Source organism: Sus scrofa, chromosome 5 (genome assembly GCF_054392235.1).
Source record: "Sus scrofa isolate SSC_HxYL_T2T_F1_AM1 chromosome 5, Sscrofa_HxYL_maternal_Yorkshire_Landrace_v2.0, whole genome shotgun sequence".
In the NCBI taxonomy this organism is placed as follows: domain Eukaryota; kingdom Metazoa; phylum Chordata; class Mammalia; order Artiodactyla; family Suidae; genus Sus; species Sus scrofa.
This window is the reverse complement of record NC_139387.1, coordinates 9051511-9073191: the sequence shown is the minus strand read 5'-3', so window position 1 is coordinate 9073191 and position 21681 is coordinate 9051511. Positions and strand designations below refer to the sequence as shown.

The following is a 21681-nucleotide window of genomic DNA, read 5'->3' as shown; positions in this document are numbered from 1 at the left end:
GGCAGGAAGCAGAGAAAAGACCAGAAGCACGGCCTGGCCTCTGAGGAGCCCCTGCAAGGACCTTGACAGTGGGCATCCCCGGCCGGGTTTCCACCCCCCCAGCCACTGCCCACCCGTCGCCAGAACGCATCTGCACTCTACCTCCGGAGGGCTCAGAAAACTGAAGGACACGTCCAAGAGCACGGCCAGCGACTGGCAGCCCTCTGCTCGGCACAGCTGTGACACCATCTCAAGGAAAGATCGAGTGCCCGAGAGGTTTTTTTAAAATCATCTTTAATGTATTTTTAATAATTTTTTGCCTCGTTTACCAGATAAATCATCTAAATAAATAGATGCTGTACAGTCTCTTACCAATATCAGTACAAAAATAAACCCACACTCTGCATCCGCTCTAGCTCTCCCTGCACACGCGCACTCAGCAAAGGCATGTGCTTGAACCGACTCGCGCCCCCAACCCTCCCGAATACATTCATGTAGTCAGAACAAAGCTTGATGCTCATTCTGTGCAAAGGCAGCGTTCTTGTGCTGAGACCTGGAGGCCAGGCTGGCCGGTTATGAAGCAAAAGCTAAACCAAGCGAAGCGCCTTCCCCCAGGCCGGGAGTGGAGAAGGAGGCTGGCCCTGGGGCCACCATCCTAGGAGCGGCGGGTGGTCCTCGAGGGGCCCGGTCCTCGAGGGGCAGCATTACAAGCGGCTGTGCCAGGGGCGGAGAACATTCTCCTGGCCCCACCCCCCAGCAAAAGAAAAGTACCAACCGGTCTCTCTACATTCAAAGCAGGAGGGGGGCTGCGGGAAGGAAAGACAGGTGGTCCAGCTTTTTCGAACCCCCCCCCCGTGAGTACTGGCCTTCTAGGGTGGCAGGAGAGTGGGGAGGCAGGTCATGCCCACCTTGCCCCCTCACCCTAGCCCCGCTGGGATGCTCGGGGCTGGAGGAGGCCTTCAAGGCTGCTCCCAACCCCTCATAGAGGTCTCGGTTCTGGGTCCTGGGTGGGAGGGTCCTAACCCCCTGCAGCCCGGCCCCCAGGCCGCCTCTGCTCCCAGGGCTCAGCCCTCCCAGAGGCCATGAAGGGCTGAGAGAGGCAAGCAGTGCTCTGCTCCAGCGGGGCCTCACCCCACACAAGGGCCGCCCCCTCCCCCAAACCTGCAAACTGCATGAACAGCTCCTCCAAGTGAGGCAGGAGGAGGCCCATGTCCCCTGGGGGGTGGGGACTGTGACATCTACTGGAAGCTGCCAGTCCCAAGGCCAGAGTCCCTGCCCCCCCCCCCGCCTCTGCTGGGGGCCCCTGAACTGGGACAGCCTCCAACCCAGGATGCCATCCTGTCCCCTGGTCACCCGCCACATACTCCTCTAGACTCAACCCCCTAAGCCGGGGGTGAGTCAGGGGGAGGGCGCGATCCCCCAATGGAAGCACTGAATTGACCCTGGACAACAGAGGATTGAGGAGGAGGAGGAGACAGAGGCTCAGGGTTCTGGGATCTTGCCAGCAGGCCGCCCAAATAAAAATTGGGTGCAGGCTGTCTTTGGTTCGGGAACTTGGGAAGAAGGGGTCTAGGGGAACACTGCCCTATCCGAGCCTCAGAAAGATTCTGCTGACTTCCTCCGGACAAAGCAGAATGTGGCACAGCCCTGGGGGAGGGGACAACGCGGAGCGGGGAGGGAGCCAGGCTTTCACTTGCTCCCCTGGTGCCCACCCCAATCTGGCTTTTTCACCCCTATAGGGACTGACAGGGGAGAGAAGTCCCTCCTCACTGCCAGGGGAGCAACTACCTCTGTGCAAACTAGAAATGGAGCACCCCCTCCCGGCAGACACAGCCCCCAGCCGGGGTGTGGGGCTTGTGTGTAGCCTGAACCACCATCCGCTGCGGCCCGACCACAGGAAGACATGGCAGAGGTGCCCCCACAAGAGAGCAAGGTTAGCCCCAGCTGCAGCATTGCGGGTGGACGGGGAGGAGACACAGAGTGGAAGGAGGAAGGGTGTCCGGAGGTCAAGGGCTGCCCTGAGAAGGTGGTGGGATGCTCCCTCCCTCGCTGACCACCCACACCCAAGTCTGGCTTGGCTGAGTCGGAGGGGAGAGCAAAAAAAGAGGGGAGAGGGAAGGGCTGGAAAGTCACCTGAGTCAGAGAGAACAGGAGCCCCTGGGGCTCCAGCGGGTGCACGGCGCACCTGCACAGACACCTGCACACCTGCGGCCGGCCAGGTGAGACCACGAGACTGCATCTGCACGCCTGGAGCATCGGAGACCATCTCGCCACCTCCCCCGCTCCGCTCCCTGACCTCCCCAAGCTGCCACCCTCCCCTGCCCGTCAGACCCTTGCCCTCCACTGAGCACAGCAAGCACACTGAGCTGGATGGGTCTCGTCAGGTGAAGCGCCGGGGCGAGGTGAGGTGAGGGGGGGGGTGCCCACAGCAAGCTCTTTTGTGCTGGGAATCACCCCCCATTCACCTGGTCAGGGTTCTAAACAGGAGGTTTGCAAGACCCACTGCACACATCTGTGGACACGCACATGCAGTCCCAGGGGCACGAGGGGCAGTGTGCACACACCTGTGTGGCTGGGTGTGCAAGCGAGCGGTTTTCACAGGCCGGGGAACGGGGTTGGGAGGGGGGCCTGTCAGTGGCAGGGGCTGGGCTGGCAGCTGCCCCTGGGGGAAGGGATGGGACAAGCCCAGCCATCTCCAACCCTTCCCGGCCCCTGAGCTCTCGGGCCCAGACACTCTTGGTCAAAGCCAGCCTTTGTAGCCTCCGTAGCGTCCCACAAAGCTGGCGTGGAAAGTTCAAAATAAAGACACCCCCCCACCACACACACACACCGAAAAAAAAAAAAAAAAAAAAAAAAAAGGAAAAGGGGGAAGAAGCAGAAAGGCTGGGGTGGGCAGCCCCAGGGGAGGGCTCGGGCCTTCCCTCCTCCTCTGGCCCCGGGGCCAGCTGCTGGGGCTGCTGCTGTTTAAAGAAGAGCGGTGGCAGAGGTGTCCCGAGGAAGCTGGCCCTGTCCCATCCTGCCCTGGAGATGACACCCCAAGTGACAGAGCAGCGCCTGGCCTCCCCAGGCCCGGACCCAAGGCCTCTCTGTAAACGCGGGCACAGAGAAGGGTGGGGGCGGGGGGGTGGGAGAGTGTTGGGTTCAGACCCGCTTCTCCTGTTCAATGTTTTTTTAAATAAAATAATTACCCCGCCCCAACCCCTCCCTGTATCTGGAAGTCCCCACCCCAAGCCCGAAGGAGAAGAAATTAAGAAGAGTAAAAACGGTGACTCAGAACTTCCCGCCGCGGTCTCGGAAGAAGCCCTCAGCTGCCTGAGCCTCTCGGAAGGTGACGGTGATGGAGTTGGCGGTGATATCGGTCACTGTCACTTCACTTGAGGGGAGCGTGGGTGTCCAGGAAGGGGGCCCCTCGGCCAGATCTGCATCTGCTGCAGCCATGGGACACAGACAGACAGATGGGGGACAGTGTTGGCAACAGGGTGGGGACGGTGGGCATGAGTGCGGGCATGTAGACCACCTCCCACCCCACGCCACCCCCGGGCCAGAGCTCCTTGCGTCTCCAGCCAGCTCAGGGCCTAGCGCAAGGCTGGACACACGGGAGGCGGACGCACACTAGACTGACCTTCCCTGGCTGGACACGAGCTCTGAGGGGGGCCACAGAAAGAGCTCCGGGCTGGGTGCCAGGGTCCCGCAGGTTGGTGTGGCCTCGGGAGCACCCGGGCCCTCCCTGGGCATTGGACCAGCGGGACCAGATGACTCCAGGGTCCGTGCTCGCTCTGAGGGCCCCTGAGCCTGAGCCTTGGGGCTGGGCTGCCTTACCCTCCTCTTCGGGGGGCTGCTCAGCAGGCTCCCACTCGCTGGCCGCCTGCAGGACGTCCGGGGCCGGTGACTCCTGCAGGAAGAGCTCCCGTCGATGGCTGTGACTCTCCAGGTTGGGCCCGCGGGGCGGGAACTTCTTGCGTGAGAGCCGCAGGTACTTGTGGGCCTTGCGGGGCTTGCGGAGCGGGAAGGGCAGGGTGGGCACCAAGGGGCCCTTGTCCGCCAGCTCGGGCGCCCCCGCCTTGACCACCCCCTCAGGGCTCCCGCTGCCGAGTGGGCGCGCCAGGGAGAAGCAGAGCTTCTCCTTGCCCTTGGCCTTGTGGGAGCTCCGCAGGTCCATGCTGTACAGCCGCTGCGGGGGCAAGCCAGGGCACGGCGGGTCAGCCCTGCCCTCCCGCCCACTGCCGCGCCTTCGCTCATGCTGTTCCTCCCGCCCGGAGTGCCCTTCCCCATGTTTCACGGCTCAGAGCCAGCCAGCACCCACCCCGCACCCCAGCCCAGAGCGCTGCCCCTGACCAGCCCCAGCCCCAAGGCCTGGACCGGCTCAGCCTTCATCTAGGCCCCAGAGTACAGCCGCATCTCCGGGCACTGTGAATGGCTCGGGGCTGGGGCCTCAGGCACGTTCTTTGGCTCACAGCAGAGGGGCACACAAAAGGTACAGACTGCAAACTGACCAACAAAGAACAAACCTGGATTTATGAGGCAGATAAATTAAGGAGTCTGGGTTTTTTTTTTTTTTTCTCTTTTGGGGGCCGCACTTGTGGCACATAGAAGTTCCCGGGCTAGGGGTCAAATCAGAGCTACAGCTGCCAGCCTATGCCACAGCCGCAGCAACGCCAGATCCAAGCTGCACCTGCAACCTACACCACAGCTCATGGCAACACCGGATCCTTAACCCACTGAGCGAGGCCAGGGATGGAACCTGCATCCTCATGGATATTAGTGGGGTTAATAACACGCTGAGCTACAAAGGGAGCTCCCGGGAGTTATTCTTCTTTATGGGCAAAGAATCTTTCCTTCTAAAGGGTCCCCAAAGCTGAAATGGCCGGCTCGCCAGGGAAATGGCGTGAGGCACACGGTCCTGAATCTCTTGGGGCAAGTTCACCAAGGGGTACACACAGCTCTGGGTTGCACTGTGTCACTCAGCCACCCAGCCACAGGGCCGGTGCACTGCCAGTAGCCTGCAGATGCCCCTTGATCGCTCCAGGGCACTCCCTGGCTCTGAGCTGTGATGTGGCCCCGTCTGGGTCCAGCCCCCTGTTGATGCCCTGCCTCATTCTTGTTATGGTAGGCTGGAGGGCACATTCTCCCACCATTCAAAGGCTCAAGTTTTATAACTTTTCAACTCTGGGGGAGAAATTTATACAAATCCAAGAAAGACCCTTGGTGCTAGGATGTTGGGAGGGCCTGGACCACTGTGGGACCGAACCTTCTCCTGCTCGCTGTCCCTGGAGGCCAAGGGCTCCCAGAAAGAGAGTGGGGCCAGAAGATGGGGCCTGAAGGTCACATCTCTCAAGCTGGGGGCAAAGATTACACGTGCAAGCTCCATTCCCTAGTCCCACCTGCCAACACCCCTCACCCGGCTTGGGCAGTGGTTGTCAAGGTGATGGGAGGAGGGCTGAACTGGGAAGAGACAGCAAAAAATACTGCAGCACTAGGAGGGCTTATCCTACATGGAGCTTTACGATAACCCACGCCTTCGGCCTGGCTCGTAGGCCATCACAGGCCTAGTAAACCCTTACAATTCTGTCCTCCTCTACCTCCCGTGAGAGAATTCAGCTGCTCATGGATCCGGGAGCACCAGGAGTCAGATCGGGGTTTTAATCCAGCTGTGTGACTCTGGGCAAACCACTGGCCTCCCTGAGCCTCAGTGTCTCCATCCATGGAACGATGAAGAAACTCTAGCAGCCTGCCTCCAGGAATTCATAACGGGTGGAGCCCGGTCTACACGGAGTACTCTGCTGTGGGACCTCCGAGGCTAGATCATGAAAGACACCGTACTTCATCCTTGCTCACTCTCTCTATCAGATCAGCCATTCTGGGGGAGACTGGTGGCCACACCGTGAGGCCACCCAGCGGCCCTACGGAGGGTCCAGCCGTGAGGAGTCAGGCCTGTCAACATCCACAGCACTGAGCTGCTGGGCACAGGGGTAGCCACTCTGGGGACAAATCATCCAGCCGCGGTCAAGCCTTCAGATGAGGGGACTTGCAGCCAACATCCTGACTGTAACCTGAACCAGAACCACTAAGGCACCAGCTAAAGCAGATTCCCGACCCACTGAGACTGTGTGACATATGATGAGTGTTTATTGCCTTAAGCTGCTTAGGTGGGGGGTGATTTGTTACACAGCAAGAGATGACTAGGACACCTTCCCTGCAGGCTTGGTGTGCAGGTGGCGCCTGCTCCTTCGAGAAGAGCATGGAGCACAGAGCTCAGCGTGGAGGTGTCTGACGGATGCTACTTTCCTCCTCGGGACCCAGTTCACACCAAACCCCATGGAACAGGCCCACTGCAGGAAGGAAGGCCTGTCTAATCTGGCAAAAGCCTCAGGTGATCTACGATCAAGAGTGGACAGGAGGCTGGACAGGGCTCACACCGCACATGGGCCAAGAAGCCTTATTTTCTGGCTTCCAATTCCCCGTGGGCCTTATTAGCTTAAGGACAGCAGGTATTCTTATCATCCTGATTGTACAGATGAGAAAACTCAAGCTCAGAGTTTGGCCTGGAACCAGCTGACCACCCTGCTTCAGGCTCCACCCTCTTTTCAGAGCAAACCAGTGAAGGCAGCAAAGTGTCCCCAAGACTTGGGTGCCAGAGTCTAGACCCCACCTGGGACAGAGGCTTTCCTTTCACTCAAAATGTCCTGTCAAAAGCCAGGACATTCCAAGCTATGCTTCTAGAGTTCTGTGCATCTCCTTTTCTGGGATTCTAAAATTCCAGGCTCCCCCGTTTCCTCAATTCTCAAGTTTATGCTTCTGAGCTTCACAAATACCACACTTTGTACTTTGGGGACTTTCAGCATCCAAAAGGCTTACTTACAAGATTCTAAGCTTTCAAAATTCTAGGATCCCATGAGCCATACACCCACCCTCCCTCCCTCCACAGCACCTCCCACCTGTGGGGTCTCCCAGGGCACCAGCCCCACATTCTGGCTTTTCCCAACTCCTCCCAGTGAAACTTGCCCACTAAGTGCCCCGTCCCCCACCTCCCCACCACAGTGCTCTGGGTGGAGCCAAGGCGGTTTAGTGGTTCAGCTGAACTAGCCACTAGCCGGTGTATTACACGGATGGGGCAGGGGCTGGTGGGAGGAGCGAGGGGGCCCTGTGGGTGGGCGCCAGAGCTGGCAGGTTACCTGCAGCAGAAGCCGCTTGGGTTTCGGGCCTCTCTTCCTATAACCCGACGCTCGGTCTCTCTCCTCCCTGGGATGCAAAGCAGGTGGCAGAAGAAAAGGAAACACTGGTGACATTTAAGGGAAAGCAAGGTACCCGCTCCACCCGGCCCCTCTGCTGTCTATGGGGGAGGGGGAGACCCTCCCCAGGCCACCCCCAATCCTGGGTCAGGGCTCCTCCCGTTGCTCTCTTTAGACCACGGCAATGGGCCATGAGTTCAACTCCCAGGGCTTGGTCTTCCCATCTGACTAAAGGTGAGGGCACAGCCAGGGGTCCCAGCCGCTGAGGTGGGACTTGGTGGCGGGGGGGCATCTCCAAAAATATGTGAAGCCATCTTCATGGCTCCAGGGTCATGCCAGAGCTGTGCTCTCCGTGCGCTGGGCACACCCCCAAAGCCATGTAGTTCCAGTGTCCACTCTTAGGACACTGGAGTTTCTACACTCAGTATAGAAACCTCAGTCAAATTTGCCTTGTCCCAGGGGAGCTGATGGGAAGGTCGATGCGGCCTGTTGTACCTGAAGCTCCACCCAGGTCTCCCTCCTTCCCCCGTTTGGCATCTGCACACACTTGAGCGGGGGGTGGGGTGGGGGCTCCCACGTGCCTGCATCAGCTGGGGAAGGGGAGGGCAACTAGCCTGTCCCCAGCAGATGCCAGATTCTCTGCAGGATGCCCTCCTCACAGCACAAACACACAAGATACAACCTGAGGATGTGCCCAAAGCCACACATGACACAGAGAATAACACGCCAGAGACCCCCAAGTGTGCTGGAAGTGGTGGGGAAATTCAAAGCCATTTCATTCTATTTGACTTCATTCCTCGCACAATTTCGAGGCGGTGGTTGCCACCCCCTCCCAGACCTCAGACTCCAGGGGCATCTGGCCAGGTCAGGCCTGGGGACCCAGTCAGGGCCAGCGGGGCACGCCTGGAGCCTGGGCCACGGAAGCTGCCTTCCCATTTGCAGCACCCCTGCTCCTGCCCCCGCAGACCGAGGGAGTGGGGGGCGGAAGGGGAGGTGGGCGCCTTCATTCCATCCGGCCCTCCCCTACCCAGGGCATGCTTTCTGTCAGCCCTGGATGCCTCTGCCCATCCATGTCCGTGTCCAGGGCTGTAGCCCTCAGTGTCCTCTCGGCCCCTCCCCCTTAGAGCCCCTTGGCTAGACTCCTTCTGAGTCTCTTAAAAACCCTGCAAAGCAGGTGTTCAAATGGTTATCACCCCCTTCCAGCCCCTGCTCACCAAGACCCAGAGAGGAGGAAGTCAGGTTTAAGTGGGTCTGCAGGGTCTCCAAGCTCCTCGTTTACTAGGAACGACTGACGGTTCCGACTCATCCAAAACAACAGCCAGCTCCTCCACCAGGACTCCCAGGGCCCTCCCTGAACCGCCCCCGTGCCCCCCCCATGCCACCCCCAGGCCCCAGCCCCACCCAGTTCACGCCGCTCGTCAGGCCAGCCACGCGCACAGCCACGCCTGCCTCCGCCCAGAGCCCCTGAGCTCAGTGGGCTCTAAAATACCCACTGGGCTCGTTCCCTCGCTCAGCTCAGGTCTCAGGTCAACACGGCACCTAAGCCTCCCACGGAAAGCAGCAGCCCGTCTGGGCAGCGGTCAGCACTTACACCTGCCAGCGTACCTTTCACTGAGGGGCTCCACGCTGGAGCGTGAGCCCCATGAGGACAGGGACGTTTGTTGGTTTCGTTCCTTACTGTGTCCCCAGTCCCTAGAAGAGTGGCCCGCACAGAGTAGGACTGCAATAAAGACTTGCTGAACAAATGAAAGAATGAACTGGCTGACCCCTAAACACCATCAGGAAGACACGCCCACGCTTAATAGTCTGCCAAGCGCCTTCACACACCTCTGCTCCCCGCGAGGGCCCAGGAGGTCAGCACTGTTACCCCCATTTCACAGGCGGGGAAGCTGAGGCTCCCAGAGGAAACAGGCCCCGCCTAGCGCCTCACAGCTGGTGAGCGGCAGAGCCAGGCTGCTGACCCAGGCCTTTGACGCCTTCTGGGACATTCCACTGGGTTCTCCCAGGGTCACGACCCTTTGGGCTCAAGGCCCCACCAGTTCTCGGGAACCAGAAAGAAGCTGTGGGACAGGAGCACTGTGGTTTTTTAAGGAAAGAAGAGTGGGGATGTTTCCTTTGAATCAGCAGGAGACCTCCTGGGGGACAAGGGGTCAGAAGGGGGCGAGGGGGGCAGAGGAAGAGCATCACCTGGAGTCAGGAGCCCACCCAGGTTAAGTCCTCGGTGGGCTACTTGCCAGCTGCGAGGCTCCTGGACAAGTCCCTTAGCTCTTCCGAGCCTCAGTCTCCTCACCTGTCAAATGAGATCCTGGTCCCTGTCTCAGGATGCGACCGAAAGGAGCCAAATAAAAATGATTTTATAAAATGGTCTTGCAGGGGACAGGGTTGGTGGGTCCGGGAGATGCGGAAAGACTGGGCAGCCTGCTGGCAGGAGGGCAGGGACCGCTGGGGCCCCGGGGAAGCAGAGGAGAGTGGCCAGATTATGCGCAGAAGGCGCTCCCGCCAGGAGGAGCCATTTGGGGCAGCGGCTCCCTGCTAAGATGTGTCCAGAAGTCCGAGGCCCATCGGAGGAGCTGCCAGTCATGAACCACCTGCAGAGCACTGGCAGGTGTGGGGGACTGAGGGCCGGGGGCAGCTCTGCCCACAGCCAGGAGGTGGCCAAGCAGGAGATGGGCACTGAGGTACCCTGGCTCCAAAGCCGCACTCCCTGCCCTGGCCTTTCTTGAGCTTCATCAGACTTAGTGAGAGGACCTCTCTGGGGGAGCTCCCTCGGGTCCGTCACAGGGCACGACTGATCCTGCTGCCCTCACACGCAGGGCACCTCTATAGCCATTTTCACCTTCTTCACTGCAACTGAAACCCCTGCCTTCTGGAGAAATCTGGAGGCGGCTGACAAAGCAGAGAGACTGAGGCCTGGGGTGGTTGGCGGGGTAGCCATCATCACCAGCAACAGGAAAGGGACAGGGCCCTCCGCTGCCCTGGGACCTGGTGCCCACGCCCTCCCCCAGCTGCAGACTAGACTGGGCTGTCCCTGCGAGACCCCTGCCCCCCAAAGCCAGGACCCTTGTTCAGAGCCAGGCCAGCAGCGCTCCCCATGAAACCTCAGAGCCTGCCTTCTGCCTGGCCCCGGGGCAGGCTGAGCCCCTTACTTCTCCTCATAGGCCATGACCAGGCGGGGGTCCAGGATGTGCTCCTCCGGCTCCCACGTGCTGTACCTGCGGGGAGAGACAGGAGGTCAGAGCTGCCCTGCCCACTCCCCTTCAGAGGCCATAGCTACTCCACCAGGACCCACTGTTTGTAGGACTTTGCCCCTTCCTGGTCCAGTGTAATTGTCACCTAATCCCATGAACCATCCCTGGCCACCCAGACTAGGTCAGGGGCCCTGTGGGGGCTTCGATGACACCAGAACTCCCCCCACCCTGGCACTGAACTTATAAATGACTGTGTCCAACTCCCGACTAGACCCCCACTTTCACCACAGGTGAGGCGGGCGGGCCCCCAAGCCCTCGGATTCTCTTCCTATGAGAGCCAAGAGCATATGGTGAAAAGCAGGAGCTCTGGGTTCAAACCCCAGCTCTGCCCTTGCTAGCTGTGCAACCTCAGGATAGTCTATTCAGTGTCTCTGTGCCGATTTCCCCATCTGTGAAGGACTCTTGAGCCGATTAAACACGTTGATATGTCTAAGTGTTAAGTGCAGTGCCTGGTGCACAGGAAGAGCTCTGTGCTTATCACTGCTGCTGTCACTGGTCCCCCGGACGCCCCAGCCCCAGCAGGGCCTCTGCCTGAGCTGAGCTGCTCCCTCCTGGCTGGGCATGCTTCTGCACCATCCGGGCCAGGTCTGAGGTTCCCTGTCTCAGAGCCTGAAACAAAGCAGGAATTTGGGAAATGTTGGGTGACTGAATGGTTCAGTGATGCTACAGCAGGTCCCCAAGGTATTTCCACATAGGATCTTGCACCACTTCCAGGCCAGGCAGTGTTCACTGCTGCGACAGACCTGGGCATTCCCAGAGCTTGGCCATCTTCCTGCCACCTTCACTGCTAGTTACTCAGTATCAGCCTTTAAATCAGCTCATTTTTCTTTCTTTTTTTTTTTTTGGTTAAATTATTGTTATTTGTTTATTTATTCATTTATTGTCTTTTTGCGATTTCTTGGGCCGCTCCTGCGGCATATGGAGGTTCCCAGGCTAGGGGTCGAATCGGAGCTGTAGCCGCCGGCCTACGCCAGAGCCACAGCAACGCTGGATCCGAGCCGAGTCTGCAACTACACCACAGCTCACGGCAACACCAGATCCTTAACCCGCTGAGCAAGGCCAGGGATTGAACCCGCAACCTCATGGTTCCTAGTCAGATGCGTTAACCACTGAGCCACGATAGGAACTCCCTAAATAATTTTATTTTAAAAGCCAACTTCGGGAGTTCCCGTTGTGGCTCAGTGGTTAACGCATCTGACTAGGAACCATGAGGTTGTGGGTTCAATCCCTGGCCTTGCTCAGCGGGTTAAGGATCTGGTGCTGCCGTGAGCTGTGGTGTAGGTCACAGATGCAGCTTGGATCTGGCATTGCTGTGGCTGTGGCGTAGGCCAGCGGCTACAGCTCTGATTCGACCCCTAGCCTGGGAACCTCCATATGCTGGGGGAGTAGCCCAAGAAAAGGCAAAAAGATAAAAAAAATCAATAAAAGCAAACTTTGCATGACTCCCATAAATGGAAAAACCAGGATGACTCATCGTAAAGAGATGCTAGAACATAAAAAAATTTTAATTTAAAAACATACATATGTAGAAGTTAAGGATCCGTGGCTCAGGTAGCTGCTGGGGCATGGGTTCAATCCCTGGCCCTAGAACTTCCACATGCCACACATGCGGCCAAAAGAAAACGAAAACAAATATATACATATATGGGTATACACACACACGTGCGTGTGTGTACAAATATACATACAAATATACAAATATATACATGTGTTTATATGTGTACAGGTATGTATAAACAAAACCAAAGCAATGGACTATGATTCTGGCTGTGGTTACACCCAGGACTGCAGGATAAGGAAGGTGACTAGGTGTTAGGGAGGTATTAGGAGGCAGAGAGGCCAGGCAGAGCCCCTGCCCCCCTCTAACCGGCCAAGCTAAAACCGTCCCCTTAAACCACCCAGGACACTGTGAAAACTAACAGTAGTCCAACCTATATTCCAACAGCAAGCTGCCCAGGGACAGAATCCTTCCCTCCTTTCTTTCACTGACACTTCCCCACACTTGTTTCGGAGGCTGGGGGCCCTGAGGGCCACATGCTCAGGCAGAGCAGGCAAAGTCACACCTCCCTGCCTTTTCCTCCGGAGCGCCCTGTTAAACTCATCCTTTGAGAGTCGGGTCCTCGTGGTTTCCCCTGACATCCTCTCCACTCCCAGCACCATGAACCCTCCCCTCTGCTGCTGTCCCAGGCCTCATCGTTGCACTGCCCTGCCATACTTAGTGATCAATCAAGTTGGTGTCCTGGCTGGCAGACTGTAAACCCTCCCTAAGGCGCCCAGGCCCCAGCCCGCAGGTGTTCTGGGAACAGCTGCAGAAGCCACTGCAGAGTTTTGCTCAGCCTGAAGAAACGCTGAAAGTGAAACAGGGTTGATTTTTTTTTTTTTTAATTGTTTGGGTAAAGCCCAAACTATAAGCAACCAGAAGCTGGCAGAGACTTCACACCTTCCTCCCCGGCAGGTTAAATTTCCTCAACTGTAACTGTAGTAAGAAGGGGGGTGGGATTGCGTTCCTCCGTGTCCCCTGCCTGGCTCTCTAGACGTGCAAGTGTCTCTTCAGCGCTCTAGTCCTCGCTGCCCGGTCCACCTCCCGCCTGCCCCGCCCACTTTCTGTTGAGGTGACTGCTGTGTGGTTCCCGGCAAGTCCCTAACCTTCTCTGTACTTGAATTTCCCTGTTTTAAGAATCACTACTACCACCACCACAGTAACAGCAAAGTGCCAGAGCCGAGTACCCCAGGGATTCAGCCAGCCCTTACAGCACCCTTGTGAGGAGGTTATAGATCTTACAGATGAAGAAACCGAGGCAGAGAGGTTAAGCATCTTGCCAAGTTCCCTGAGCCAGAAAGTAGGCAGTCTGTGCTTGGAACTCAGTTGCGCCTTGGCTACCCTCTCCCTTGGGGTCCCTTTGAAAGGGTCAGAGGATTTAGAGGGGACAGTTACTGGCCTGGGACAGTAGGGGGTCTGAAGCAATGGGACAGGGGTAGACTTGGTAGCTGGAGGCCTGGCCCTGCTCAGTGCGGGGGCGGGGGGGGGCGGGAGGGGGTTGTTGCACAAGCACCTTCTCTGGACACCCCGCCCCTCCTAAAGCCGAGGCCCTCCTAAAGCCGAGGCCCTCCTAAAGCCGAGGCCCTCCTAAAGCCGAGGCCCTCCTAAAGCCGAGGCCCTCCTAAAGCCGAGGCCCTCAGCCGCCCTCCGAGATGGCGATGTGGGGAGCCTGAGGCTACAGGCAGGGCAAACACGCTTTGCAAACAGCCGGGCGCAGGCTGGACAGGAGCGCACAAAAGGCGGGCTCCAAGGCTGGAGAGAGGTCTGGGGCTGAGTCTCCCGGCCCACGGCAAGCGCTCGGCTGTGGGGTGGGGGGGGGGGGTGGACTCCACCTCGCACCCCGAAGACCCGCGCCCCGCCCCCAAAGGCCCGCGCCCCGCCCCCCAGGCCCCTGGCTGGGCCGCCGCGCGCGCGCGCACGCATGCACGCACGCACGGGCGCGAGCTCCAGATTATCCGGCCGACCAATGGGGAGAGGGCGGAGGCGGGGACGGCGCGCGCCGGCTCGGAGGTAAACATGGCCACGTGACCGCCGCCCCGCCCCGCCCCCCTCCCGGGATAAATAGGCTCCTGCCGTGCCGGGGGCGGGGCGTTTCCCAGAGCCAAGCCCGCCCTAACCCCCAACTCGGATTTAGAGCCACCCGAGTGACTCTTTGGTGCAGCGGGCTCTCGGAGGAATGCCCCCGGCGGCGGTGAGCAAGTGACTCGGTGCTGGGGCCTCCGGTTCCTTATCCTTGAAGCGGGACTATCAACAAAAGTCCCTGTCTTTTGGAGCTGATGTGACGCGTTAAGCCACATAAAACACTCAGATCCATGGTACATAATGAAAGCAAGCAAGCGTTAATTGAATCAGTATCAAAAGCCTGGAAAGTGCAGACACAGGCCTGCCAGGGTCAAACCCAGGACTCTCTGCTGCAGCTACTCAGCCTGGCCTTGGAGGAGAAAGAAGCACCTCCTCTGACACTGTTATGGACCCTTTCTGGTCTCAGGCAGTCTTTCGCAGGGCTTGGTGAAGCTAGGGCCCCATTTTACAGATGGGGAAATGGCGATGTCCAGTTCAAATCGCTCCACCTGTATGATCTGGGGCGAGGACTCCTCTGCCAAGGGCTTCTGTCTCCCCATCTATAAAATAGGTTGGTGTGAGGCAAATACATGAACCGAAGCCTGATCCTAATAGTGGCTTATTTATAAGCAGCTTGGTTACTGCTGTACCACTGACAGTATCATTGCTAAAGCTCCATGAAGGCGGTCCTCCTCCAAAATGGGGTAGCATTCACAAGTGGGGACTGGCAGTCGGAAGGAAAGCACTCCAAGAGCAGAGCCCTAGGGTCCTGAGCAGGGTGAGATGAGAGTGGAGTATCTAAGGGTCTCTGCGGGCCTGAGAGCACCCGTAGCTGATGGTTGAACATTCTCTGCCCTGTGCCCCCAGCCCCTCCAGCCCCTCCCTGAGCCATTTGCAGTTCCTTCCAAAACAAGAAAGATAGCTCCTCTGCCCCATCTGCTGGGGAGGAAGGGCACTCATTTGTTTGCTGCTGGGGAGAGAGAATAGCCAAAGCTTGCCAAGGCTTAACTGGGGCCTGGCACAGAGTGGGTGTTCATTTAAATCATGGTTTGTTATTTATATAAGCCTCCCTGCCCAGGGTGGGGAAAGGTGCTGTGGGGCCGGAGAGTCTGACTCCCCCTCCTGCCCAGGCTGGCACTGCCCCAAGCCAAGACTCCAGGCCTGCAGGGAGCAGCCTGCCCAACTACCCACTCTCCACCCTCTTTCTCAGCCTGTTCTCCAAGGAAGGCCCCCGGAGGAGGGGAGACTGAAAACCAAGAGGATTACAAAGGAGCCGTGGTTCTCCTGATTCTCCCTGTGAATGAACCTGTTTTCTGCCAAGTGAAGTGGGGTGGAGAGTGGATGGCATGAAGTGGGTACCATGCTGCACTGCGTTGGCAGTTATATTACTGTCATGACCTCCTCACTCCAGGCCACAGTCGCCCCATTTGAAAAGGGAGAGGACTGATCTAAATTATTGCTAAGGCTATTTTGGGCTCTTGTGAGCAGCGAATCCCCCAGGCCCCTCTCCTGGTTGCTGGGAGACCCAGAAGCCAAGCTGTATAACCTACTATCAATAGCACACACTTACTAAGTGCTTGGTCCTGCTAAGCACGCATCAGGTACTCTACAGCCATCATCTAATCCTCACAGCGATGCTGTGTCGAAGTCTTTATTCCAATTTGGACACAAGGAAAGCAGAGGTCCTGCCATGTTGGGGACCTGCCCAAGGGCTCAGAGCTGTCTAGCCGTGAGCCAAGCCAGGAACCCAGGACCAAAGTGTGTAGGGGAGACAGAGATGCCCAGGTCATTTGGCCAAACAGGGCTCCCAGAACCCCCTTGGAGGTCGCAAAAGGCAGTCATGAGGGCCCATCTGGTGGTCTCAGCATGTTAGGAAAAATGTGGCCCCCAGGGCTGGGGGCACAGGCCAGCGGAGCCATGGAGGGACTGCTCTTGGAATGCCAAGTCCTTCCCTTCACTGAAGCTCTGATGGGCAGATGTATTCATTTGGGCTTAATAAAAGTGGGAGAAGGAACTTTAAATAGATAGGCACCTCTGTTTCGAGAAGCAGGTCTATAGAGGAGGAAAAATAGCTAACAGTCCCTTGAAGGCCAATGGGCTGGTGACCATACTCTGATGCAATGCCTTCTGGTGCAGAAGCTAAGAGGGAAGTGAGTGGCTAGGGAGAGGCCCACCTGAGCATCTTCTTTTTCTAGCTTTCCCGCTCCTCTTACTGCCTGGTCATCCAGACCAGAGGTCTACCTCTCATCTGCCCAGTGAGGAGGGGATTATCCTCCTTCAGTCCGAAGGTGTTTGGGAAGGGGCTGCAGGGGCAGTAGGAATGGACGAATGCATCATTTGGTTGGCCAGCCAACAACCCTAATCTTCAGGATGCCTACAAGCCTTTCACCCCACGAAGTGAAGGAGCCTATGAGAGGAGAGCAGGGCCTGGACTACTGAGCCCATTTTGCAGAGAGGGAAGCTGAGGCAACATGGGATGTCTTCCCCTCGGCTGTCTCTCACCATCATGTGTCCCAGACACTCCCAGGATCCAAATACCAGGTCAGCCCCAGTACCAGCCGAGCAGAAAGCCCCTGGCACAGACAGCAGAAGCTCTGGGCAGAGGGGGATTCCAGGAGTCAGTCTCTAGGAGGTAGGGCAGGGGGGTGGGGCACCCACAGACCAATAGGGAGGCCCCACGACCATCTCATTCCCTCCCCACCCCCAACAACTCCCTGCTGGGAGGTGATTGGTTGGTAAGAAGATCCCTGATTGGGCCTCAGCAGGAGAGGTGGAGCGACTGGGAGAGGTCCTAGACCAGCTCCCTGCGCCCCCAGTTGGGAGATGGAGGAGCCCCTGAAGAGATGCTCAGAAAGAGAGAGGCCCAGTTCAAGTCCCAACTCTGCCTCCACTTGCTGTGTGACCTAAGGCAAGCTGCTTACCTTCTCTGAGCCTGTTCACAGCTGCCTCACAAGGCTGTATGGGAACCTGCTCTGTAGACTGGAGAGTGCTGTCAAAAGGCAGGCTCTGTCCCTAGCTCTGTGGCACTGAGGACTGATGCCCCACTGGCTAGACTTGTCTTGCCCAACCCCACAAACCCGCGCTCCGCACTGTACTTGCTGCAGCTTGCAGGCGCCTGCATCTTGCAGAGGCAGCCATCTCTGAAGCCAGGATTCTGAGCCTTCACCTCCTAGGTGCCAGGAAAAGCCAGCAGCAGGGGAGCAGAGGCACCAACCAGAAGAGGCGGAGCACAGGGCTAAGTGGAGCCCACTTTTACCCTTACGTGCTCCAAGCCCCCCAGCTGGCAGCAGGGAAACTTGATGATTCAGTCGTGTCCACTGGCCCATTACTAGAGCAGCTGGAGTGAAAAGCTAGGCAGGAAAAGGGGTAAGAGGTGGATGGAAGGACGCACAGGCGGGCAGACAGACACACACAAAGGAACCTTACTTTGGGGGCCATCCTTTCCACTTCACCAGATATTCGACTTTACCCTGGGAAGAAAGAGAAGCAGACACATGAGATTCACGGATGCCCCACAACCACTCGCAGGACAGCAAGGCCCCTCACCTCTGCAGGTAGATGTCCCCAACACACACACACACACACACACACACACACACACACACACACACACACAGAGTCAGGGACCCCTCAACCAGATCCCCATCAACCACAGACCCTCAAACTTTGAGTGCTGTGTGACCACCAGACTATCCTCCCTGCTAGAGCACAGGGATACCCTGGGTCCCAGAGACCTCCTGGGCTTCTGGGGCAGAAGCTTGGAGCTCACATCACATGTGGGGAAACTGAGACCACGTGGGGATGTGCACAGCCAAAGATCCAGTGTCCAGCGCCCCCATGCTGAGTCCATAATTCTCTTTCCTTTTTTTTTTTTTTGTTTAGTTTTGGCCATGCCATAAGCAGATCCTTAACCCTATGGGCCATGAAGGAACTCCAATTCTCTTTCCTTTTTAGATCAGAAGACTCTCCAATTCCTAGAAAACTCCTCCCTGGGGTGCCCCACATGGCTCTAGCCCCGTCAGCCCCATCCCAATGAGAGGCTGCCTCTGACCCAGAGGTGACAGTCCAGTGCTCCAAGATGCTCAATTCACTCTCAACTCTAGAGACTCAGGCAAAACCCCCAGAGAAGGCTGAAAAAGTCCTTGAGAAAGAGTGATCACCTCTCCAGAGATGAAAATAGAGCCAGGCTTCTCCCATTCTCATAGATGACAGGGGCCTTTAAAAGTCTGACCCCACGAGTTCCCGTCGTGGCGCAGTGGTTAACGAATCCGACTAGGAACCATGAGGTTGCAGGTTTAATCCCTGCCCTTGCTCAGTGGGTTAACGATCCGGCGTTGCCGTGAGCTGTGGTGTAGGCTGCAGACGCGGCTCGGATCCCGCGTTGCTGTGGCTCTGGCGTAGGCTGGCGGCTACAGCTCTGATTAGACCCCTAGCCCGGGAACCTCCATATGCCGCGGAAGCAGCCCAAGAAATGGCAAAAAGAAAAAAAAGTCTGACCCCAACCGATGGGTGACGGCCCCTCCACCACGGAATGTTAGGTCCAAGACAGGTCACCTCCTAATACCATAATACCTTCCCTCTCACCGTACAGTTCTCTTTCTGTGTGGCACACAGCCGGGTTGGACAGCATCTATATTTATTTCCTCTTTCATTGTGTGTCTTGTCTGCCAGATTGCCAGCTCCTCCAGGGAAGGAGCGCTCTCCTCGGGGCTTAGAATGGTGCCTGGTACACAACAGATCCTCAATGAATATATTTTGAATGAATGGCTTAAAGCATGAGGCTCCTCACTCTATGGCATTACCCCCAGGGGCCGTGGAGAAGTAAGCAGGTAATTGCCGTACCTGCTCTGGCCTCACTGCGTGGAAAGCACTGAGCTTTGTGGAACAGATTAAAATTGAGGAAACTCTGGAGGAAGGGAGAAGGAGAGGCAGCCCGGACTTGAAGACAGAACTCCGCCTCGTTGCAGTTGGGGCAAGAATAGAATGTCACGGCCCACCTTGACTGCCACTCTTAGCCCAAGATGCCAGGACTGGATTTTTTCTCTCCAAAGATGAGTTGGCAATCAGCCAATTGGAGCTCCTGGCTCTACTTTTATCTCTAACTTGCTGTGTGACCTTGACCAGGCTACTTCCCCAGCCCGGGCCTCAGTCTGTGCCTTGGTCAAATACAAGGAGATGAACTCTTTAAGACCTCTTCCTATCCTGCCGCTAGAATTTCCCAAGGGGCTGCGGAGAGGAGATAAGGCAAAAGGATGGTGGTGCGTGCTGGGGACAGGAACTTTCCTCAAACACTTCGTCCCCAGCCTCCAGTCTGGGGCCGGATCACTTTGCAAACGTGTGCACGGCCAAAGTCCAGCCCTGAGGCACAGGGACCAAACCCAGCGGAAGAGATGCCTCCTTAAATTGCAGGGTGTATGTTTTGGAGGCGAAGGCGAAGGGGGAGGAGCTTCGTGGATGCCCCAGCGCTGTAGGCAGCTTCTCGGAGCCCGGCTGGCCTGGCCGGGCGGGGCTGCGAGTTGGGGAGGGGAAGACGGGGGCGTGCACTGGCAGAGGGGAGAGACTCGGAGGTGAGGGTGTGGAAGGAATCGGAAAAGGTCGAAGTCCAGCAGTTAGACTTCAGAGACTAAGAGACGGCTTTTTCCAAAGCTCCGCCTCCAACTTCAAAGGACTTGGCACCAAGAGTCCAGAGTCCTGAGTTCGAGACCCCGATCTGCGTCGAACACACTAGGCAAGCCGTTTCTTCATTTGGGCCTCAGTTTCCCTATATTTAGAATGAGGGGAGGATGAGAAAGGATGACATTCAGGATCCCTACGGTCTGATCCTAATTTCTAGCTCTGGCGAGCTTATCTGCCCCCAGCATCCTGGGGTGACAACTTTTATACTACTAGCCCTACAAGGTAGCGGGGGAAACTGAGGCACGGGTTGGGGATGGGAGCCCGGCAGTGCGGAGCTGCCTGGGCACCCCTGCCCCACTTTCGCCGTCGCCTCCAGCTTGAAGGTGACAGTGCTGAGGACAAGAGGGGACCCCACAGGGGTCCTGGGAGCCGCCCCCGGGCAGCCTCACCTTCCGCACGCGCTTCTTCCGGATGCTCTCTACGGCGAACACCTGCTCGCCGATGGCTGACAGCTCCATGTGGGGCGGCGGGCGAGCGGGCCCGGGGCCTGGCCGGGCCGGGCCGGGGGCGGAGCTGCGGGGCCGCGTCTGCGGCGCGCGATGCTCGGGCCAGCGGGGACCCCGTCACCCTCGCCCGGGCGCGCACGCGCACGCGCACGCGCGCACACCCCCTCGCGCTCCCTCACGCCGCCGACGTTCCATTTTTGAACCTGCGCAACGTTTTCCTCGGCGCGCGCGAGCGAGCGAGCGAGCGCGCGGGGCGGGGGCGGGGGCGGGGCGGGGGCTCGGCTCGCGCTGGGCAGGTCACGCCCCTCCCTCCCTCCCTCCTTCCTGGCTCCGCCCCGCCCCGCCCCCACTGGAGCTCCGCCCCGCCCGACCTGCGGGCTCCGCGCCGCTCGCTGGAGCTGCGGGCTCGCGGGACTTATTTGGTGCAGTCGCTGCTCGGCTCCGAGCTCTTACTACCCGGACGCATTTCCTAAAATCCTCCCGGTGACTCTGAGGGGCCGGAAACGGCATGGCCCGGGTTGGGCAGATGAGGACACCGGCAGAGCGGGGAGACCATGTGCCCCACCTCGCACAAACGACAGGCGGGGTCGCGAAACGGACCCTTGGGGGGCAGGAGGGCGGGGACGGCCAAGGTTTCCCAATGCGTTGGGGCTTCTCCGCACGGTGGTCTTTCTAGATACCGGCTCCTGAGCGGCGTGATTTGGCCAGTCCTGAGCGGGCGCCCGCTTGTCCATTCTTCTGTCGGTCAGCGGGTCTGCCGGTGCTTGTGCTGAGGCTTCGGGATCCCACGCGGCGGCTACTTCGAGGCAATACTTGGCGACGGGTGCAGCCGCGACAGATCTAAGGTGCACAGTGGGACGGAATTTGGTGCCACGCAGCCACGAGTCCCCAGTCACATGCTTTTGGCTTTTGGCACATAAGTAGGTGTTCGACTGTTTCTGGAATGAATGCATCGGGAGGTCCCGAACGAACCGTTTATCCTCACCTCCCCTCTGTTTCCGCTACGGCGCCACCGTTCATCCTAGCTCGGAACCCTAGTCATCCTTGCCTCTCTGATTCCCAACTCCTGCTGCAATGACCCCAAGTCCCGCCTCTCTGATCTCCTCCCCTCCACACCCCATGTCCGTTCTCTGGGCAACCTTCTCACTGCCCACCCCTCCGAGCCGCCCGTGTCCACACAGTGCCAGAGGGTGCTTTCTGAAGTGCAGATCTGACGGAGTGCTCCGAGTGCTTAGAAACCTTCCGTGGCCCCCCTGTTGCCCTCTGTCTGGAAAAAACGCCTCTGTCTGGAAACAAAGAAATAGGTTTACACTGACTTTTTATCAGGAGCAGCGGAAGCCAGTGGGAAGGTGGTAGAATGATATATTCAGAGCCCTGACAGAAAATAAGCATCATCGTCGAAATTCAGTGAAATTTTATTTCAAAATTTAAGCACCCAGTGAAAACATCTTTCTAGAACAAAGTGTAATCATAACATTCATAGATACGAAAACCAAGACCTT

The 21681-nt window shown here is 58.0% G+C and overlaps 1 protein-coding gene across 5 annotated transcripts; it reads right to left on the bottom strand.

Moving 5' to 3' along the window:
* Window positions 1-256: 256 nt before the first annotated feature.
* On the bottom strand, window positions 257-20398 carry CBX7 (chromobox 7). 5 transcript variants are annotated; one of them, XM_003126012.7, is made up of 6 exons: window positions 20123-20398; window positions 17484-17527; window positions 10355-10420; window positions 7152-7218; window positions 3799-4150; window positions 257-3407 (listed from the first exon to the last, which is right to left on the bottom strand). In XM_003126012.7, the coding sequence occupies exons 1-6, from the start codon at window positions 20189-20191 to the stop codon at window positions 3250-3252; spliced, it is 756 nt and encodes a 251-aa protein (XP_003126060.3). In that variant the 5' UTR covers window positions 20192-20398; the 3' UTR covers window positions 257-3249. The 5 variants fall into 5 exon arrangements, with proteins under 5 accessions (XP_003126060.3, XP_013852964.1, XP_084881126.1 ...); XM_013997510.3 differs by having other exon boundaries at window positions 257-3404; XM_085025000.1 differs by having other exon boundaries at window positions 3799-3973.
* Between the last annotated feature and the right edge of the window lie 1283 nt (window positions 20399-21681).

Bases quoted from the DNA above. Each gene is read 5' to 3' on its own strand.
- CBX7 (XM_003126012.7), bottom strand. From the start codon at position 20,191: ATGGAGCTGTCAGCCATCGGCGAGCAGGTGTTCGCCGTAGAGAGCATC. The intron at 10,421-17,483 runs GTAAGGTTCCTT...CTCTCCCCGCAG, and splicing joins TGGAAAGGATGGCCCCCAAA to GTACAGCACGTGGGAGCCGG. The intron at 4,151-7,151 runs GTAACCTGCCAG...TTGCCCCCGCAG, and splicing joins CCAAGCGGCTTCTGCTGCAG to CGGCTGTACAGCATGGACCT.